Source organism: Balaenoptera ricei, chromosome 20, assembly GCF_028023285.1.
Source record: "Balaenoptera ricei isolate mBalRic1 chromosome 20, mBalRic1.hap2, whole genome shotgun sequence".
Classification (NCBI taxonomy): domain Eukaryota; kingdom Metazoa; phylum Chordata; class Mammalia; order Artiodactyla; family Balaenopteridae; genus Balaenoptera; species Balaenoptera ricei.
Window position 1 is genome coordinate 16,705,697 of NC_082658.1, and position 21,844 is coordinate 16,727,540.

General features: G+C 51.3%; 2 protein-coding genes across 25 annotated transcripts in view; one reads left to right on the forward strand and one right to left on the reverse strand.

Moving 5' to 3' along the window:
• The window catches only part of KANSL1 (KAT8 regulatory NSL complex subunit 1), a 188,010-nt gene extending 178,687 nt beyond the window's left edge, over positions 1-9,323 (forward strand). For 5 of the 7 annotated variants that reach the window (XM_059907027.1, XM_059907028.1, XM_059907026.1 and 2 more), the window contains 7 exons: positions 405-593; positions 929-1,077; positions 4,996-5,117; positions 5,754-5,811; positions 6,032-6,144; positions 6,961-7,213; positions 7,531-9,323. In XM_059907027.1, coding sequence (XP_059763010.1) covers positions 405-593; positions 929-1,077; positions 4,996-5,117; positions 5,754-5,811; positions 6,032-6,144; positions 6,961-7,213; positions 7,531-7,758 — 1,112 coding nt within the window. In that variant the 3' untranslated portion in view covers positions 7,759-9,323. The remainder of the gene's footprint in view (positions 1-404; positions 594-928; positions 1,078-4,995; positions 5,118-5,753; positions 5,812-6,031; positions 6,145-6,960; positions 7,214-7,530) is intronic. The other 2 variants (XM_059907030.1, XM_059907031.1) reach the window with 1 other exon arrangement.
• Positions 9,324-10,794: 1,471 nt separating this feature from the next.
• Positions 10,795-21,844, reverse strand: part of MAPT (microtubule associated protein tau) — a 111,102-nt gene continuing 100,052 nt past the window's right edge. For 9 of the 18 annotated variants that reach the window (XM_059908906.1, XM_059908895.1, XM_059908904.1 and 6 more), the window contains 3 exons: positions 20,029-20,141; positions 14,796-15,003; positions 10,795-13,969 (listed from right to left, as the gene is read on the reverse strand). In XM_059908906.1, the coding sequence (XP_059764889.1) occupies positions 13,956-13,969; positions 14,796-15,003; positions 20,029-20,141 (335 nt within the window). In that variant the 3' untranslated portion in view covers positions 10,795-13,955. Of the gene's footprint in view, positions 13,970-14,524; positions 15,004-20,028; positions 20,142-21,844 lie in introns of those variants that run through there. The other 9 variants (XM_059908908.1, XM_059908902.1, XM_059908897.1 and 6 more) reach the window with 1 other exon arrangement.

Here is a 21,844-nt window from a genome sequence, read left to right on the forward strand (position 1 = left end):
CACTGTGTCGGGGTTGGGAGAAGCAGTTGACTGATGTAAATTCAGCTCACAGTCTTCTTTTCCTACTTGTCTTAGATGCTCTCGGATGGACTGTGAAAGCTATTCCAGACACCATGTATCTTGGGGCTCAGTGAACAGCCAACTGTGGCATGGCATTGGGTCCATCTGTGGGCAGGCTGTCTTCTGTAGTCTGATGTCACATTTTTTTCTGGTTGAGAGCCCTGTGGGCTCCCTGGCCTGTTTTGGCCAGTGTGTTATTTGCCAGAAGCTTCAGTCCCAGAGGACTGTCCTGCTGCCCTGGGTGTCTATGTCACTGACCTAGAGAGAACTGAAGAGCTCGGAACTCAAATAAGAAAAGATTGAGAGAAGGTGTTTCACAGCTCTTTTTCTGTTCCCCTCTTCAGAGCTGTCCCATCACCAAACCCGGCCTGACAGGACCCACAGGCAGCACTTAGACGATGTGGGGGCCGTGCCTATGGTGGAGCGAGTGACAGCGCCCAAAGCAGAGCGCTCGCTCAACCCGCCGCCACCCGTGCATGACCCAAACCACAGCAAAATGAGATTGCGAGACCATTCATCCGAGAGAAGTGAAGGTAGGGCCAGGCCCGGCACCTCTGCCTTCGTTTGCACCTGCTCAGGGCTTTCTGGGGCAGCCTGGGCTTCTTATAGTTGCCCTTAGCTTTGTGCTTCACTTTCTAGGAAGGCAGAGTAGAGGGGCCCTACTGCTTCTAAGTGTAGGTCACTTCTTACTCTCTAGCAACCTCTGCTCCGTCCCTACCTCCCGTCAACCAGTTTGCTTCATCTTTTTATCCTTTAGGCTTAGAAAGCATTTTTGCCTTTACTGCATATTGCTGGCATTCCTGGCTTGTGCTGGAAGTAGAGCAGGTTGAGGTAGCCACGTATTCCTCTTTTCTGTTGACTTCTGCAGTGTTGAAGCATCACACGGACCTGAGCAGTTCCAGCTACTTGGCGGCCACCCAGCATCCACCACACAGTCCCTTGGTGCGACAGCTCTCCGCGTCATCAGACACCTCTGCACCCACCAGCTGTAGTCCCCAGGTTACAGCCAGCACGTCTGTAAGTACCTGCGTGGAGTTGGACAGCCCCTCTGCAGTGACAGCTCATTCCAGTGGGTTGGAGGACAGTGTAGAGAGAGGGTTGTAAGGGCCAGGGCAGTTATGGGGACTCGACTCATCTTGGCGTATTTGTCTTTTTCAAGTTAAAGTGGTGCTGTTTGATCCTCCATTACGTTGTTTTCCTTGAGTTGTTTTTCACAGTAGAGATGGATCTGAGCTGAGCCAGCCATAGAAAGCTTGATGCAGAGACAGACTCTTGGGTGATCTATGACTATTCAGGATGCGTGGGACTAAGTTTCACACAGAACTCAACAATATCATGACTCTAACTCTGTTGGGCTAAGTAAACATGAGAGGAGGGATAAAAGAGAGATGCCTGTGGGCATTGGAGACGTTTGATTTCCTTGTTTTTACCCTCCTGGGGAGTGGAGCTGGAGTGCTGAGAATAAACACTGGGTGTGTTAGGGTGCTTGCAAGGGAAGCGGGACATAGAGCCCATGTTTTTTAGGAGTACAGAGCAGAATTACAGATCCAGCAGGCCACACCGGCAGCGCTGACGTGTAGTATGCTCGTAACGGGAGGCTCTTCGGCCCCTGATCAGCTTTTGCGGTAGCACACTCCATCCCGAAAGCTGTTTGCACGGCCATTCCAGACACACATTCACATTAATATCATTCTAGTGTTTTAATTCCTCAGTGTGTGCCTCCTTGAACACATATACCTGTAGCTGCTTTGTGCCCACTAAAAGGGTCCTTTATATAGTAATAATAATAATAATGGAGATAGTAATAATAAAACGATACAACTGTAATGTTTGTTGTGTCAGCGCTGAGTGCATTATGTGTGTTACCTCATTCAATCCTGTAATGAATGCCCTTTGAGGTGTAGGTGGTATAAGAGATTCCCGTTTTGTTGGCAGGGAAACTGAGTCTTTCCTAGGTTAAGCTGCATAAAGTGAGGTGACTTGTGAGGGTGTAATTGTGATTCAAACCCAGGCAGTCTGACTGCAGAGCCAGTTCTCTTACCATCATGCTGCACAAAGTGAGCCTAGGTTGGGGCATTGCAGAGGTGACTTATACAGGTGCTTTGAAGCCCCTTCAGAGCTTATATCAAGAAACTTCTAAGCCCACAAAATGTGCTCACTGAGCTCCTGCAATCAGGTAGGAATTCTTCACATTGTTCTGTCTTTACTCTTAAAAGTCAGAGTCTTTTCCAAATGACCTCCTTGTTCCTCTCTCTTCCTCCCCTCCCACACCCACAGATTTTGTCTCCATAGGTGTTGTAGTATCTATCACTAACTCAGTTGTCCATTAGTAGGGGGTCTCAGAAAAACCAAACTATTTTAATTTTTATTTATTTATTTATTTATTTATGGCTGTGTTGGGTCTTCGTTTCTGTGCGAGGGCTTTCTCTAGTTGCGGCGAGCGGGGGCCACTCTTCATCGTGGTGCGCGGGCCTCTCACTATCGCAGCCTCTCTTGTTGCGGAGCACAGGCTCCAGATGCGCAGGCTCAGTAGTTGTGGCTCACGGGCCTAGTTGCTCCGCGGCATGTGGGATCTTCCCAGACCAGGTCTCGAACCCGTGTCCCCTGCATTGGCAGGCAGATTCTCAACCACTGCGCCACCAGGGAAGCCCAACCAAACTATTTTAAAGAGGCTAATTCTAATAGAAGTCTTCTCTGAGACTTGGTGAGACTTCAGTATTTTTTCACCTGCCGCCCTCTTGTGCCTGAAGAATGTAAACTTAGGCCTGGATCACTTGAAATTTTTACTTATTGTCTAATGAGTACAAATTTTGTATATAGCACTGTGCTGACCCTTAAGGCTCTTGCTGCCAGATTTTTTCAGAGAATCTGGATTTATATAATAGCAAGAAGAGTGATAGGCCAGATAGTTAAAATGAGGTAGAGAAGCTACAAGACACTGGAGAAGTGGTGGGAGAGGAGAGGGGTGGGGTGTATGTGGTAGTGCTCCCACAGAAAGCCACAAGAGCTGATAGGCGCGCCAGGGTCACCTCCATGGCCTTTTTTCTTTTCTTTCTTGGAAGCCCTGGATATTCTGATTTGGTAGTTAGAAGAGAGGGGGCCCTGAACCTGTTTTTTCTTTTTCTTTTTTAAATATACTCCTCATCTTGCGTCTGATGTGCAGCCAGGTTTGGGAACCACTTTTCATTCCCATCACCTGCCCTCCACCTCGTTCTAAACAGGAGAAAGTAGTTAAGTTAGATCAAATGAGTGCCTTAGGGAATTGGGAAATCTAAATGTAGGGTGGGAGCTGGAGCCTGCTGAACCCCACAACCCGCTCCTGTCCCTTTGCCTTGAAGGCACTAACAGCAGGCCCAAGAAGATTCAGGGAAGGTACATACCTGTTTCTGCCAGCAGTTTCACATTCATTCTTGACCAAGATAAAGGGAAAGCTATCTCTTGAGGCTTTCTTAAGGTACACTTCTTGTAGTGGGGTGTATAAGTTCAGCAGAGATGTGACAGAGGCCTTTGAGTGTGAGGTCGCTAATCCTCAGCCAGGCAAGACTTGCAAAAGTCTCTTCAACCGTTTTGGTTAACCAGTTACCCTAAATTTGTGAAGTCAGTGACAGTCTATTCTTACTGACAGAGGAGAAGACTGAGATGAAAAAGACATTGTAATAACCTGAAATCATAGGTGACAGCAGCTAAAATCCCGGCCCAGGAAACATTGCCTTTCAACATTTTCTGAGAAGGTCCTGAAATGATACGATGAATCAGTCATAGATCCCCCTCTAGGAACAAAGAGTAGAGAGGTTAGCTGTAGGGAACAACCTCTTCCCCATCTTCCTTCACTAACCCCTTCCCTCTGGCCTGGCCACACTTGGTGGTTTGGGTTTGAATGTAGCCTCTTAGGTGTCTGCAGCTGTATTGTCACCATGGCAGCATGTCACCCCACTGTTCCGCTCTGGGCTCTCACAGCTCAATCGCCAGTCTCTCTGTTTCAGGGCAGGGTGTTTGCTCTCTGGGCACAGGCAGCTTGTGGACATGCCCCTTCATCTAAGAAACCATGCCCTTTGGCTCCCTGCTTTATTCCTCCTCCGGTCTCCCACTTGCTGCAGATGCTCACCTCCTCCTCTGATACTGGATCCTTGTTAGTCTTCTTTCCCAAGAGTTTGATCTTAACTTCCTGTAGGAGCAAATTTCCATTCTCCAGGAGTGTGAGCTGTACAGCCAAGGCTTCTTCATCCGTTGCCCTCCACTCACCTCTGTTGGTATAGCTAGAATGCGCTCACCTCTTTCCCTCAGAATAACAGCCAGAAAGGGGGAGATCACATAAGGGCTGAGCAGATGGTGGGTACAGATTTAGCTGAAGAGTTCAGATCTACGAGAAGGAGGGGCTTCCATGACAACCAAGGTTAGATGATCCATTGAGCTGGGCCTGTCCTTTGGGCATCTTTCAGGGTAGGGGAATTTATCTTTTTAACCCGAAGAATCACCACTAGGCTGAAGCATTGCTTTTAGGATCCCCCATGGGTCTGTGTCATAGACAGAGATAAAAGGGGAAGCAGAAAGGAGGATTTAGTTGCGGGGTGTGGTTGTTAATAAGGCTAAGGCTGTGCGTGGAGGAGTAGAAACCGTGGCAATTGACTCAAGGCCCCAGGATACCCACCCCTGTAAGCTTCGGCAGAAGTCTCTTCTCACGCGAGCCCATGAAGAAAGAGGGTGCGAGTGAGACTTGTGAACGGAAGATACTCCTCAGGACCACTTAGCATTTCCCCTGAGCACTTTGCTGTTGGGAGACCATCTCCTGGGTGCAAGCAGCTGCTGCCATCCCTGCCTGGGCCCTACCCAAAGACCCAGATTCCTGGTTATTGGTGATCCTGTTTTAAATCTCAGATGTATGATTTGAGGTATGTAGAATTGTTCCTGCCTCTTAAACTTGCCTTTGTCTTACAGCAACCGGTAAGGAGGAGAAGGGGAGAGAGCTCTTTCGATATTAACAACATTGTCATCCCAATGTCAGTCGCTGCAACCACCCGTGTAGAGAAGCTACAGTACAAGGAGATCCTTACTCCCAGGTAGAGGCCCTGGGTGATGGGCTCTTCTTGCTGGTCTTCCTGTCATTGCCCCTTTCCCTCTCCTGGTCACTGAGCTTTGGGGCCTAGCCTCGGCTGTTGTCTTCTCTTTAAGAGAAGGTCTACCTGATCAGAGTGAAATTATTTCTTTACATAATTTTCTTCCATTATATGAGCACCAACCAGACCACAGGCCACAAACTGGCTATAGACATGTTTTGTTTGATGCATACAAATATGTTTTAAAATATTGAATTTGTTGTTAGCATCAAAGCAAGATTTCACATATGAATGTTTATTTCCAGCTTTTGTTGACACATCAAAAGCTTGGGCAACCCTGTATACGCATTCCCATGTGGTAGCGATCAGCTGGTGCTGGGGAGTGCTGGACCCTCTAAACAGGTTCTTTTGCTTGAGTTTGTAAGTCTCCCAGCTCTAGTCCCACCCTCAGCCTGCTTCCCCTGTTTCTGCCCCTTGTGCGCATTTGAGTGTGGGACCTCTTAGAGAGGCCCCAGGGCTAAGCAGGCCCAGCAGAGAGCAGTGTCACTTGCAGGTGGAGAGCTCTCGTTCTTGCATGGATGTGCTTATCCTGCCCCAGACTGCCTGCCATCTCACAATTGTTCCTTCCTGGTTTTGCAGCTGGCGGGAGGTTGATCTTCGGTCTCTGAAGGGGAGTCCTGAAGAGGAGAATGAGGAGGTAAGGGCCTGGGCCCTCCCTCTTAGAAGAGCACGCGCACTCGTGGGTGCACACACTGCAGACGCCTCAAGACCTGTGGGTGTCAAGTGCAAGCTCATTGTATTCCTGTCCTGACCAGGAAGAGCCTAGTGTGGGGTGGGGCTGCTTCTAGAATTGGTCTACGCACTTAAACTTGACTTTCTGGAGGAAAGGGGGGATCGATGAAGATGCTCTTTTGCAGATCGAGGACCTGTCTGACGCAGCCTTCGCCGCCCTGCATGCCAAATGTGAGGAGATGGAGAGGGCTCGGTGGCTGTGGACCACGAGTGTGCCCCCTCAGCGGCGGGGCAGCAGGTGATGGGGCAGGCACAGGCCTCCAGGGCCTATGGAGGGAGGGTCAGCGGGGAGTTTGGACCCTAGCTGTGTCCATGGAGTTGCCACTTAGTTGTTCTTCATATTCATTCCCTGTTGATGGCCGAGAATGCAGACGTTCTGTGGTGTTTGTTGGGACTAATGAGGGTACAAGCAGTCAAATGCTGGACCCTTGCTGAGTGGTGACTGTCCAGTTCTGACAAACTCCGGTGATCTCCCGGGGTCCAGGGGTAGGCTGTCTGTGGCATTTGGAGGCTGATTGGGGGTTGTAGTGATGGGATTAGAGGAGCTTTGGAGGCCTCACCACAAGTTAACCTTCCTTTGAACAGTAGAGTTTGATTTTTGTGGTCTTGCTTTACTTGGAAGAACTGTCCTGCCCTCTTCTCCCTTTAGTGTTACAGTGAGAAGCCCTCAGGATTCTTAAGTAGAAATATTTAGGGCTCTTGTTTTTGCTTTTTTCTTTGCCTGCAGTTTTCAAAGTCTGGGCTAATTCCCCTTCCCCTGTGAATCCACTGGGCACTGAGCCAGGGATTACCCCCAGCGTTGTTCGGCCGTGGCCTTTTCTTGGGATGACAGGCGTACACAGCTCTTAGATGCCATGTTGTGTGCCGGCCCGTGTGCACGGCAGTGGTAGGAAGTGAGGGGTCTGTGGTTCCTCGGAGAGAACTGCTGGTGTCAGTCTGCCTCAGCTCCTCTGGTCGGGAAGCTTTTTTCATGCCTCCTCCCCAACCCAAAAAACAAACACATAAGAAATTCCCTATTACCCAGGCACTCAGATTTGCGCTTCTTGGTATACAGGTCTTACAGGTCATCAGACGGCCGGACAACGCCCCAGCTGGGCAGTGCCAACCCCTCCACCCCTCAACCCGCCTCCCCTGATGTCAGCAGTAGCCACTCTTTGTCCGAGTTCTCCCACGGGCAGTCCCCCAGGAGCCCCATTAGCCCAGAACTGCACTCAGCCCCCCTCACTCCCGTGGCTCGGGACACTCTCCGACACCTGGCCAGCGAAGACACCCGTTGCTCCACACCAGAGCTGGGGCTCGACGAACAGGTGAGGAACGCTGCCTTTCCGTGGGCTTAGCGGGGCGGCGGATGGAATTGCTGGGGGGCAGCACCTGCTCAAGATGGGTCTTCATTTTATGGATCCCCCCTCCCCCCCAATTTGAAGGGGACAGGGGACTGAACTTGAAGTTGACTTTCTGAAGGTACCATGGAACTGGCCATCGTTAAAAGGTTGCCCACTCTGATGATTTTCTCTGGGCCAGCCCAGGAACTCCAGAGAGACTGGCCATGACCTCCCGTCCACACGTCTGGGGAAGGAGGCGGGCTGGGACTGGGTCCTCACCAAGGCATCTTGTCTGCCCACAGTCTGTCCAGCCATGGGAGCGGCGAACCTTCCCCCTGGCGTACAGTCCCCAGGCAGAGAGTGAGGACCAACTGGATGCACAGGAACGGGCGTCCCGCTGCACTCGGCGCACCTCAGGCAGCAAGACTGGCCGGGAGGCAGAGGCGGCACCCACCTCGCCTCCCGTCATTCCCCTCAAGAGTCGGCATCTGGCGGCGGCAGTCACAGCGCAGCGCCCAGCTCACAGATGAGTGGGATAGGAGAATCTAGACAGACTCACGATTGGCATTAAAGCTTCAGAGATCTCTGCGTTTGATATTCAAACATCATATGCCGAAAATTTTCACAGTTTTTAGTGAATTTAAGGAATTTAGATTCTACTTTGATATTTTTTTTCTTGTTTTGATTTTTGTTTTGTTTATGTTTTGGTTTCCATGTTTTATCGTCACACACCTGAGCACTTCCTCCAGTTGGCAAACAGTTCAGGATAAGACCCTGCTGGCCTGGTCCTGGCACATCCTCTGCACTGTTGAATCACTGGACTTAGCGATGTTGGATGATCACCCCTCTCTCGCGCCCCTGTGGGCAGCATGGGACAGCCAGGCGGGCAGAGGGAAAGGAACCTCCAGCTCAGCATCGCCCCCTGAGGTTAGGGTGGGAGGGAGCAGTGCGCTCTGGGCTCGCACCCCGTCCCCTCTGTTGCTTGGCTCAGCTCCGGCCCTCCCAGCTCGGTCCCCGTGGTCATCTGGGCTGGAGCACCTCCACCAGAGCCTCTTGGCCCGAACTAACTGCCAGCTGTTCTCACCCAGCTCTCAGCTGACAGAATGGCTTCCCCTTGTCACCCAGGTCTTGGAGACCTGTTCTGGGTTTCCTCTGCATTTGATCATCCCTGTTTTGACTCCTTAACTGCGGTAACCTGGCTGCGGCTGCTCAGGTCCCCATCCTGCCCCTTCGTGTCCTCTCATCTGCTCTCCCACACCATCCACCCACCCCCGCGCACAGTCCTTCCACTTGGAACCTTTTTCCCACCTAACCTGGTCTATGGAGGTAGGGTTAGGACTACTTAACCTCTCTTCCCACTCCCCTGCAGACTCTAGCTGGTCTTGGAAATGAGCAGCCATCTCTCGTATATAATTCTGTTTTCACTGAGTCATTTGGTCGTATTTCCCCACCCCCAGCCAGTTCCCTGTCAGTGTCTGTCAGCTCCTTCCTCTTCCGAGCTCCCTTGCCTATGTAACACTGTCTGGTCCTAGCTGTGGTTCCCATCACGCCCTGTCACCCCCCCTCCCCCGGGTTAACCTTGTGCCTGTCTCATCTATGATCACGTCACCAAAAAGGGGGACAATAAGGACTTTTTTTTTTTTTTTTTTTTTTTGCCATTTTGTAATCGTATAAAAATAGTAGACAAACTGCTTAATGGTTGGGGTTTTTTCACAATTTTCAACATTAGTGATTTTTTTTTTTGATTCTGTTTGCAAGTTAAAGGGTTTGTCATTGTTTCTTTAAAAAACAATAATGCACCATATCCCTATGCATAAAGTGCTTCTTCTATTTATAAGGTTGAAAATTCTGAATAACCCTTTTAGCATTGTAAAAAAAAAAAAAGAAAAAAGAAAAAAGAACAAAAAAAACCTTGTATTTTGTAAATATTTTCTTTTCCTGCTTTGAGCTGTGTATTGGCAGCGAAACATGTAGCTGTCTTTGTTCTATAGAAATGCTTTTCTTCAGAGAAGCTGATCTTTGTTAATGTCTTGATTCTGTTCGCAAAGCACAGACTAGTGCTTAAAAAAAAGGAAGGAAAAATTGAAAAAAATAATAAAAAAAAGTTACAGAATGTTGCATGCCAGGCCTTTCTTGTTACTGGACATGGTACTGGTGGTGGCTGAGGAGCAGCTCTCTGGGTCCTCTCGCTGGCTCTGAACCTTGGGGAGTCTCCACTGTCTTCTGGGCACCGGGCAGGGGCCTCTCGCTGGCTCTGAACCTTGGGGAGTCTCCACTGTCTTCTGGGCACCGGGCAGGGGCCTCTCGCTGGCTCTGAACCTTGGGGAGTCTCCACTGTCTTCTGGGCACCGAGCAGGGTCCTCTGATGGTCACCAGAGAGAGAGAGTGGTTCTCACCAGGGTGGGGGTAAGAGACGCCAGGAGGAAGGGGGTCTTCGTAAATCGTCTTTTGTTGTTGTTGTTGTTGGATGTAAGTAATTGATCCACTGCTCTTAATGTTCCTTCCTCTAGTGAGGCCGGCCAGCACTGTGACGTTTTTTTATCTATTCTAAATTGCTCTTTAATGGAGATTTCACTTTCCATCATCAACCTTTTCTGGGGTTGAGGTCACTGCAGACATGTATATACTTTGCATGGAACCTGAGCTGGTTCTCAGCAGCTTTCCTTCTGAGGAGGCTATGCTTGATTTTCTTTGTACAAGATGAATAAGTGGGCAGGCCTGCTTCTCTCTTTACTTCCTTTTTTCCCTTTTTTTTTTTTTTTCATAGCAGTCAAGTTGACACAGCCAATGCAGCTGCCTCTCCTGACTATGAAACCTACGAGTTCTGAGGTAGCATTTCTCTTTGGCTGCCCTGTTGCTGCTTCTATAGTTGCAGTTAAGACCTGCTCTACTTAAGCTTCTGTCTGCAGTGGCTAAAGCACATCAGGAAAAGCTGAGAAAAGTAGTATTTTGAAACTGTATGAAAAATCAAAGGCCTGAGTGTTACAACCTTGACCTAATTATTAAGGAACAATAATATGATGGGTTCTGCTCTGTTTTCCTTTGTAGCATTGCCAAGGGCTACCTGGTATCCCTATCTTGATCTAGCAAACACTCTCCAATCTATCATAAGGCTCAAAGGAGAGAGGAAAGCAGCTCTGTAATCCTGGAAGGAATCTAGCCATTCATTCAGCTGATTGGCCTAGTGTTCTGCCTCAGCCCCAGGCCCCTAGGCTAATTTCCAGGGATAAAAAGATTTCATAGAGCCACCCCAGCCTTCTCAGGTTTGAATACAGTGGGCTGGGTCTTAAAAACTGAGTGCAGCCTTGTGAGCTCAACCACAAGGGTATTATTGCCCTTTGAGTTGGACCAGGATGGTTTGCCAGCACCAGAATGAGAGAATCACCTGAAAATGAATAAGTCTGAGAGCTCTTTTCACCTTCAGGGCCCCAGACCCAGCTGGTAAATCATGATGTCCAGGTTTTAACAATATTGTCATTTCCTGTGAGCTAAGTTCTCTAAGGCTGGGAAAGGACTTGCAAAATCATACATCATTTTCTGGTCCTTTGAATCTATACATGGAGACCTTATTTAATCAGAGTAATAACTTTATTTTCCAAATTCACTTTTACAGCAACAGTGTAAATCATTTGTTAAAACACACAATACACCATATGGACATTCACAGACAGGAAGCTAAGCTAAGATGGTTTCATGTCCCTCCCCCCACCCTCAAAATTAACGAAGAAATCATGGGACTTGCAAGTGCCAGAAATTGTCCTGCCCAACACTGCAAATTCACGAGGCTAAGTCCATTAGGAGGTGAGACTCTGGGTCAGTGCCCAGGGTAACCCTTTTCAAAGCTGAAGAGAAACCAGAAGTCTCTTGAAGCCACAGATCTGTAGATAGGACAAGCTGATGACCTCCACCTCTGCCCTCATCCCTGCCTCTTTGCTTTCCTTGGAGGCCAGAGATTAAAGGGTGACGAGATCTTAGCAGCTACTAGAAGTACAGGCTGTGTGTCCGGAGCTGGTGGGAAAGGTGACGTGGAGGTGCCAGCAGCTTAAAGGAAAGGATGCCAGCGTGTTTGGGCGGCATGATTGCGGGCTTGGGAACCCCGCAAAAGGGCAGCAGGTCACAGCAACCATATCTCCGGATTCCTCCACAAGCCTCACTGCCTGCACCTGGCCGGGAAGGAGATGATGGGAACTAGCTGGCAGCCTGTGGCACCTGTTGGTGAGAAGGTGAAATCCCAAGGGACCTCTAGCACACGTGGTTGAAATCAGGAAGAAAAGTGTTACCAGGCCTTGGACTCCTGCTCTCCAAGACTCCCCTTTGCCCAGTGGTAACTCTCCTACGGGCTCCTCTCCCCCCACCGCCCCACCAGGAGCCCAACAAGCAGTTGCAAACAGGATAGTCTCACCACTGAAGCCAGTTTAAATGGAACTTTTGATAAAGTGAATGCAGAGCTTGAAGCGACCAGGCGGATAGTGTATCCTATCTAGCCCACCCGAGGGACACCAACCCTGGAAGAAACGGCGGTGGGGGAGTGCCCAGCCCTGGGGAGGGGGGGTTGTCCTCGTTGACGGTTCCAAGCCAGCGTTGCGCTCTGCAGGCTCCCTGCCAGCACTGACCTGATGACCCTAAACCACGATCGTCAGGCTGCTCCCAACAGCCCACGCCACACGAGGTGCCCGCTGAGTGAGGCCCTCGGAATAAGGTACTGAAGAGCGGGGCGCAGAAACTGCAGGGAGAGGTTCAGGAAATGCAGCCAGAATCGGTGGCAGTAATGAGGGGCTGCATCTCTAACGGCCACCAGATCTTCACACCAAGTTTCCTCTTTCTTCCTCAGAACCCTTCCAAGACCAACTGGGACTCAGAGGACAGAGGAGAGCCTCACTGCGGGGAGTTTTGGGCCCAGATGATCCTCTGGCTGCAGATGAAGCGTCTGGCCCTGGACTCCATCCCAGCCCCACAGGGTTGCCTTTAACCGTACCCAAATCAGAAGTGGCAGAACCAGGCCGAGGTTGCTGATTTTCTTCAAACAGCAGATTTCTACAAAGGCTGCTTCCCTTTCCCCATGGCAGGAGATGGGTTTCATGCAAGGTCAGCAGGGGCTCTGGCCAAGGATTTGGAAATGGTGTCTCCTGACCTGTCACCCTTGTCAGGCGGCTCAGGCCCCTGGGGCTGGTCCAGGGCAGGCAGTGCACCCCAACCCCTGCCGTGGCCGTCAGGCCCCTGGTGGGGAGGCCTGGGCCAGCCTTCCCGCGGGAGAGCTTGGAGCGGGGCCCCGGCTGAGGGGCGGGCTGCAGACCTTTCCCCAGCGGGCACTCGTGACGCAGGGAGTTGTACGACCCTCTCTCAGGGCTGCTGTGGGGCTTCTCCAGGGCCGTCTTCACCACAAGACACACTGCCCCCTGCCTGACAGAAGGGAGCCCCGGGGGCGGGGAGGGGGTACCATAACTTCTGTCCTCCTCCTGTGCTTCAGGCCTTCTTTGCAGCTGAGGGTTCTCAGATGTCAGCATCTGGTCTCTGTTGGGTCCCAGATGTTGATGAAAGTCTTTCAAAAGTTGGGAGGCCCCACAGAAGAGAGTCACACTGGCCTTCTGGATCCAAGTCCCAGCTGGGGGGTGAGAGACATCTAGGACTCCCATGGGGGGGGTGGGTTAGAAATCTCTTTACAAGCATTTCAAGATACATGCGTCTTTTTTTTTTTTTTTTTTTTTTTTTCTTTTCACTATCATAGTCACTCTGGTGAATCCAAGCATAAACAGACAAATCCGACTACAACGCGACAGGGTGCAGATGGGGAGGGAGGGGCGACATCTATGTATATGTTCAGCTGCTCCAGGAGGACAAGACAGCATTGCTTCCAGCTGAGACTGGGGGAAGAACCATTTCCGAGGGGGCATGTTTCCCTTTTTGGGGTGTGGAGGGCTGATTATATGCACTTGGGGTTGAGCAGCGGCTGGGCTCTCTGAGAGGCTGGCAGTCACAAGCTGGGGCAGACGTAAGGAACGGAGGGAGCGTGGTCCTGCCCTGGGGGCCTTGCCTGCCCATCCCCGTGCCATCTCTGGCATCCAGGACGGCCAACCTGCTGCCAGCTCGGCACAGGAAGGGAACCAGGCCTTCTGGGAGAAAAGGCTCTCCAAGTAAACACGGCATAAACGTCCAGGGTCACTGCGAACCCCACCCTGGCTCCCATCTGGGATGGGGGCACAGGGCAGGGAACCGAGTAAGGTCATCAGGTTCATTGTGAGGGACATACCAGCTGGATGAGTACAACTTAGATTGAGAGACTGAGGTCCCCCGCCGTGTCTGGACTTTGCCCTCCTTGACTTTCCCCCTTGGTTCAGAGGAGGTGCCTCCCCATCTAAACAATGTCCGTTACTGAGAACGGGGGTGGGGTGAGGCTGGGAACGCGGGACGGCGTGACGTAATGAGGGGTACAGGCAGTGGCTGGGCTCCGCACGGCAGACACAGGCATGGTGGGGCAGACAGGTGGCTGCGGTGGCCGTGGGAGGGATGAGAGGTTCAGGAGCCTCCTCCCAGGTCCCCGTACACTCCAGAGATGCCAGAGGCCCAGGCTTGGGAACAGGCGGGTGTCCCCCAAGAGGCACAAGTCCTTACAAAGAACCGGTTAGCCCTAAAGTCCCAGGTCTGTGAGGTGCCAAAATCGTGGCTGCAGTTCCAACCTTCAGAACTCAATAAAACAGGGTTTCCGCGGGGCAGAGGGAAGCCCCTCAGCTCAGGACCCCCACCCTGCGGGGAGGGAGAAAGAGGCCAGCGCTCGGATGCCACTCCCGCAACCTTCCTTCTCCTCCCGCCCCCTGCCCTTCGTGGTGTAAGCCCTTCTCCCTCCAGAGGGTGGCACGCCGACCCGCAGCAGACCCCGGGCCACCAAGAACCGGAGGCCACTTGGTCCGAGTTCGCTGTGGGCGGCAGAGGCTGTGTGCCCTGCCTGCTGCGCCTCCGGGCCGTCCTCAGCGTCTCCTCCCTGAGCTCCTCCTCCTCCTCCTCCGGTATCCTCACGCCCCACACCCCCCCCTCACCTCGCCCTCCCCCCTGCCCAGCCCCCCCGCCCCCGCACCCTGTCCTGCTCCAAAGGTGGCCCTACGCCTGTGGTTCCACCAGCGCACCAAGTGTCGAGTCCCTTGTTGCCGCTGCTGCCTCTGTGACACCCCCAGGATGGGGCGCCCCCCAGGCCCTTGAGAGTCCCCAGAAGCAGCTTTCAGAGCCTCTCCTCCTCCCTCGTGCACTCAGAGGGGGGAAAAAAAAAGAAAGTAACTGCCCAAGGAAATTCTGGGTAGGGCCATCTTTTTAAAGGTTTTTAAAAATATTTTATTATGATTGGCCCGCCCGTCAATTTGGAAAGATGACCTTGGCTCTCGTTCCAGTGACCGATTTGGAAGTCCCGAGCCAGGGGTGAGCGACAAGCAGGTTACGTGATTAACCGATTAACCGATCTGTGAGGAGCAGCTGGGGGAGGGCAGAGGGCGAAGGGCCAGATCACTATTCTTTTTTTCCCACACTCTCTCACTCTCTTCTCTCCACGATTATTGACCGCCCCGGGGGCCTGATCACAAACCCTGCTTGGCCAGGGAGGCGGACACCTCGTCGGCGAGCGTGGCCAGCTGCGGTGCGTCTACCATGTCGATGCTGCCGGTGGAGGAGACGTTGCTGAGGTGCCGTGGGGACGTGTCCCCCGACACCACGGGCGACTTGTACACAATCTCCGCCCCGTGGTCGGTCTTGGCTTTGGCGTTCTCGCGGAAGGTCAGCTTGTGGGTTTCGATCTGCAAGAGAGGAGAGGGCAGGGTAAGGCCGAGAGGCCCCGCCAACTGCTGGCCTTGGGTGGGAGGGAGGCGTGGTGGGGACCACAGTTTCATCGTTTCCCAATGGCTAAGCTTCTGCAGGGTCCTGGTCACCTGCCAGCCAGCCTCCCAGGCCCCCTCTCCAGAGGCAGCGGCCACTGTGAGTTTCTTGCGTACCCTTCCAGAGATAGGCCACACACGCAAACATGTGTATGTGTGAGTAGAGAAAAAAAAATACCATACATAAGGCAACGATATCCACATGCTTTGCACTTTGGTGCTTAGACTTAATACCTTGCATTGTCATCAGTACACAGCTCCCTCACTGCTCGCTGAGGGCTGTGTGGTTTCCCGTCGCAGCAGATGGACCAAAATGTATCCACGCCCCTGTGGGTGGATATTTAGGTTGTTCCAGTCTTTTGCTCTCACAGATAATGCTGTGTTTGAATAACCTTGTAGGCATATCATTTCACACTGTGCACTGTAAGTGTATCCCAGAAGTGGAATTGCTAGTAGGTCAAAAGGCGTGCGCATTTTATTTTGACGTACACACATTGCCAAATTGCAAATGAAAGCGTGGAAGGAGAGGCTGGAGGAGATTCAGGGATGGGGCCAGAGCCCCTGCCGTGCAGCTGTGAGCCACACACATGCCTCCCCTTTGCCAGTGACTGGTGAGGATGCTGGAGGTGGCAGCACTGGCAGGTGTACTAGAAAACACGACGCAACGAAGCCCTTTTGAAAGCAGGGCATCGTTCCAAAACATGCAACAGCTCATACGACTCCGTCAGAAAAACAACCCAATAAAAAATTGGCAGAAGACGGGCTTCCCTGGTGGCGCAGTGGTTGAGAGTCTGCCTGCCAATGCAGGGGACACGGGTTCGAGCCCTGGTCTGGGAAGATCCCACATGCCGCGGAGCAACTGGGCCCATGAGCCACAACTACTGAGCCTGCGCGTCTGGAGCCTGTGCTCCGCAACAAGAGAGGCCGCGATAGTGAGAGGCCCGCGCACCGCGATGAAGAGTAGCCCCTGCTCGCCTCAACTAGAGAAAGCCCTCGCACAGAAACAAAGACCCAACACAGCTAAAAATAATAAATAAATAAATTTTAAAAAAAATAGGCAGAAGATGTAAATAGACATTTCTCCAAAGACGACGTACAGATGGCCAACAGGCACATGAAAAAATGCTCACGCTGATTATTAGAGAAATGCAAGTCGAAACCACATGAGGTAACACTCACTCCAGTCAGAACAGCCATCATCAGAAAGTCTACAAGTAAAACAGAGTTGCCATATGATCCAGCAATCCCACTCCTGGGCACATACCCAGACAAAACTGTAATTCAAAAAGATACATGCACCCCTATGTTCACAGCTGCACTATTCACAACAGCCAAGACGTGGAAACAACCTAAATGTCCATCGACAGATGAATGGATAAAAAGGATGTGGTACATATATACAATGGACTACTACTCAGCCATAAAAAACAAAATAATGCCATTGCACAGCAACATGGATGCAACTGGAGATTATCATACTAAGTGAAGTCAGTCAGAAAGAGGAAGACAAATACCATATGATATCACTTATGTGTGATAAGTGGAATCTAGAATATGGCACACATGAACCTATCTACAAAACAGAAACAGACTCACAAACATAGAAAACAGACTTGTGGTTGCCAAGGGGGAGGGGGGTCGGGGAGGGAAGTACAGGGAGTGTGGGATGAGCAGATGGAAACTATTATATGTAGGATGGATCAACACCAAGGTCCTACTGTACAGCACAGGGAACTATACTCAGTATTCTGTGATAAGCCGTAATGGAGAAGAATATAAAAAAAGAATGTCTGTATGTGTATAACCGAGTCACTCTGCCATACAGCAGAGATTGGCACAATGCTGTAAATCAACTATACTTCAATTTAAAAAATTAAAGAAAAGCATACAAATGAACTTATTTCGAAAACAGAAAGAGACTCAAGACATAGATAACAAACTTATGGTTACCAAAGGGGAAAGGGGAGGGGAGGATAAATTAGGAGGTTGGGAATAACATGTACAAACTACTATATATAAAATAGATAACCATCAAGGACCTATTGTATAGCACAGGGAACTATACTCAATATTTTGCAATAACCTATAAGAGAAAAGAATCTGAGAAACAATATATATATGTATGTATGTATGTATGTATAACTGAATCATTGTACGGTACACCTGAAACTAACACGACATTGTAAATCAACTATACTTCAATTTAAAAATAAACAAAAATAAAGTAGAGCATCCTTGACCCAGAGGTCTCAGCTCCAAAGGATACCTGGGAAGCCCAGAAGCAGAAAGCATTAGCTGGAGATGCCAGTAGTGCATAATAATTCTCTCCTGATGAGTCCTGAAGTGGTGAACACAGTAATTCTCAGCCTTTTTTGGGTCCTAAGACCTCCTTGAGCATCTGGTGAGACCAGGAAAATGTGTACACACGCGTGTCTGCTCTCATACACACATGACAACTTCTCCCTACAATTTCAGGGGTCCCTGGACCCCGGGTAAAGAGGGCCTATTGCAGGGGCATTTGAGTGTAGAGAAAAACCAGGCTCCCATTTAAGCTATATGCTTGTTTTGTTCATGTTGGGTTACTACTTTGAAAAAAGGACTCTCCCTTATTACTACAACTGAAAGGCCATTTTGACGTAAGCTTTGATAAGAACACTTATGTTCTTAAGAAAAATGGGACAGCATCCTGGGAATGTCCCCAAATCCCCCAAACTGAAAGGAACTCAGGTGGCGGGGGTCCTATGCTCCACTGCTTGTCAGCAGTATTGCTCATCACAGAGGGAAATAGGGGACTGAACACAAGAGGACCCTCTGGGACCAGGTCAGTGTCTCCTGGGCAGTGGGCAGGGCAGGGCCCACCCTTTCCGAGGCATCACAGAGATGAGTTAAAACGGGAGAAGTTCTGACTCGGATTTGGCTCTAACTCATGTTCTTTGATGACTACAAAGCTCCAGGCACCCTCCTGAACATTGCCTCATCCGGGTCTCACAACCACCCTGGGACGGGAATGTTTCCATCCGCTTTGCTGAAGGGGAACCTGACGCTGAGATGGCTTGCAGATCTTGCCTGGGTCACGCCTCCAAGCAGAGTCAAGCGCAGAGCTTTTCCCAGGACACAGAAGCTTCCAGAGTCAGGGGTAGAGGCCTTCCTTCAACTAGGAACCACCAACGCCCAGGCCTACCCAGACTCATTCCATATACAATATATTCAGTCAGACTCTCTGGGGGTGGGACGTGGTCTCTTTAAAGCTCCCCGGGGCAGGGAGGCCCTGCATTAAACAGGCTGGGGGCGGCGATGGGAACAAGCTGGCCTTTTGCAGAAAACCTTCTCATTTCCCTGGGTCTCACTTTTCATAGAGACCCAGGCGGCACTGAGAAGTGTTCCTGCACCCGGGGAAGCCCAGTGTGAGGAAGCCTGGTGGTCAGTGAGCCCTGTGGGGAGCCAGGACCCCGTCCTACCCCCGCCCTCGGGCGCCTCCATCACGGGTCAGGTCGGCCCGAGGTCTCAGTTTGCAACCTGTGATTTAAGAACACGCCAGCAGGGCTTCCCTGGTGGCGCAGTGGTTGAGAATCCGCCTGCCAATGCAGGGGACATGGGTTCGAGCCCTGGTCTGGGAAGATCCCACATGCCGCGGAGCAACTAGGCCCGTGAGCCACAATTACTGAGCCTGCGCGTCTGGAGCCTGTGCTCCGCAACAAGAGAGGCCGTGATAGCGAGAGGCCCGCGCACCGCGATGAAGAGTGGCCCCCGCTTGCCGCGACTAGAGAAAGCCCTCGCACAGAAACGAAGACCCAACACAGCCAATAAATAAATAAATAAATAAATATTAAAAAGAACACGCCAGCAAAGGCTTTTCCAAAACTATGCTGTCGGGCTTTCACCGCAAAGGTGGGGTGTGTCTGTTCAGAACCAGAGGAGGAGGTGGCGAGCGGGATGGGGGGAGGGGTGGTGACTGCCGTGGGGACCCTGGCGGCCTCCAAGCGAGGCCCGGCTGCCACTTCTGACCAGCGGGGCCCCCTTGGGCTGCCGCTTCTGACCAGCGGGGCCCCCTTGGGCTGCCGCTTCTGACCAGCGGGGCCCCCTTGGGCTGCCACTTCTGACCAGCGGGGCCCCCTTGGGCTGCACCGCTGCTCACTGCTGCGTTGGGTCTCAGTTACCACACCCGCTCTGGGACATCCCTTCTCCCTTCACCACTCCTCAGTCAGCTGCTGGGAGGCACTGAAGACTGGAAAGTGAGCCACTTGCAGAACTTCAGGGCAGGCGTGGGCAGGAAACCCCAGAGGGCACTTTGCTGTATTTATGCAGAAGAGAAAAAGTGCAGCCACAAGACGGCATTCTGCAATGGGCCCAGAGGGAGACGCTGGTGTCCCCCGGCCCCCACTGCACACAGACACCCAGAGCCAGACCCAGGGCCTCTTGAAACTGCAGGGAACGCTGAGGTCCTTGGTCTAGCAGCCTCCCCGTGGACACTTACAGAGGCTTTGCCGAAATCTGGATTCCAGCATCACTGTTTTGCTCTAACTGCCTAGTGACCCATTTAGAAAGTTAGGTTACATTCCCGTGACTGGCTCTTGGTGACTGGGGCTGGCTTTGGTGATGGCTACTTCCTTTTGGGGATGCTTGCCCACCACAGGGCCTAGGGCAGTGGCTCTCACCTTTAACTGCACTAAAGAGTCACCTGGGGGCTTTAAAAGCTCCACTCCAGGTGCCCAGATGGCACCTGAGACCAATCAGTCAGGATCTCCAGGGTGGGGCCTGGCATCAAGTGTGTTAAAGCTCCCAGGGGACATCAAAGGGCAGCCCAGGTGGAGCCCGCAGGCCTGGTGGTAGCTGAGAATCCACGTCAAGCCAGGCAATACAGGACCCTCAGCTCTCCTGCCGTGGGAAACTGGACCAGCCTTGTCCGCCTGACTCTGTTACAGCCTCCTCCCCGCCCTGCCCCTTTACCTTTTTATGCCCTCCGCCAGGGACATGGGTGATGTTGTCCAGGGACCCGATCTTGGACTGGACTCTCTCCTTGAAGTCCAGCTTCTCAGACTTTACTTCCACCTGGCCACCTCCTGGAACACAATACACACAGGGGCACCAAGCCTTGAGTGAGGGCTAAGCAAGTGAGTGATTCCATGCAGACGCCAACCTTGAGGGGGAGCTAAGACCAGCTTTTATTTAGAGCGTGGTTTGGAGCAAGTAGGTCCTTCCAAAGGGCTTGAAAACAGTTTGCTTTCTCTCTCTAATCAGGGTGCACATCAAATATTTACTCAGCAAACTCTTCCTCCTTAGATGATGCAAAGATAGATGACAGCTCAGTTCGCGAGAAATTATTCTAAATTAGTTGGCTTCCAAAGAGTCAAGTCTTTCTATGCCAACATCCTATAAGCTACAGCCCTATAAGACCTCAGAATTAAACTAAATGGCAAAATGCACCCTTAATAAGGAGGGGCCCTGACCCTTTCTCCCTCCTCAGACACCTGATGCCATGCCCAAGTGTGGGAGATATGGCCTGAGGAAGAGACGAACTACATTACTTTCTTTGGAAGGATAAAGCCATTTAAGAAAGCTGCTCCCTTGGGACTTCCCTGGTGGCACAGAGGTTAAGAATCTGCCTGCCAAGGCAGGGGACATGGGTTCGAGCCCCAGTCCGGGAAGATCCCACATGCCACGGAGCAACTAAGCCTGTGCGCCACAACTACTGAGCCTGCGCTCTAGAGCCCACGAGCCACAACTACTGAGCCTGCTCACCTAGAGCCTGTGCTCCGTAACAAGAGAAGCCACCGCAATGAGAAGCCCGCGCACCAAAACGAAGAGTAGCCCCTGCTTGCCGCAACTAGAGAAAGCCCGCACGCAGCAACAAAGACCCAACGCAGCCCAAAATAAATAATTAATTAATTAATTTTAAAAAAGATATCCATACTTTATTAAAAAAATAAAAGAAAGGTGCTCCCAGTGTGGTAGGATGGTGGCCTCAGGAGAGGCATAGTTTTCACTGGGAGAGACTGAACTCCCACAAAATGTCCAGGGGAAGCAGGAAGTAATGACACACCTTCTAGACTACGTTTCTGACGACCTTCTCTTCCTGCAGTCACAGTTCAAGTAAAGACCTCAGCCCTGAACAGGGCCTAAAGCAGAAGGCCCTGCTCTGGCCTTCCAGGCGGAAGTTAGCTCTCCAAGATGGTAGCCACTAGCCACCTGTAGCTACTTAAATTTTATTTATTTTTAAATTTTAATTGAATTTTATCTTTTTGGCCACGCCGTGCGGCTTGTGGGATCTTAGTTCCCCAACCAGGGATCCAACCCAGGCCTGGCAGTGAATGCGCCGAGGCCTAACCACTGGACTGCCAGGGAATTCCCCGAATTTAATTAAATAAAATTCGTTCAGTTCCTCAACTGCACCAGCCACATTTCAAATGCTCAATAGTCGCATGTCATTAGTGGCTACCATACTGAACAGCACAGGTATAGAACATTTCCACTGTCTCAGATCTATAGATAGCACTGATTTCTATACGGCATGAGATGAAGAGGGAAAGGGTTAGCATGGGGAGTTCCAACAGTATCATTTTCTGTTGAAATGAAGTGACAGTGGGAGCATGGCAACAGCCCAGGGTCCCATGCTGTAGCTGGGGCAGTTGGTGAAATGCCCCTCATGCTGGCTGAGGACCAAACTGGGACATCCACATTAGCCAGGCTTTGGGGGCCAGATCAGGCCCTTTCCCAGCTCTAGATACCCCGTGTGCAGCCTGCTTGGAGAACTGCAGGTTAGGAT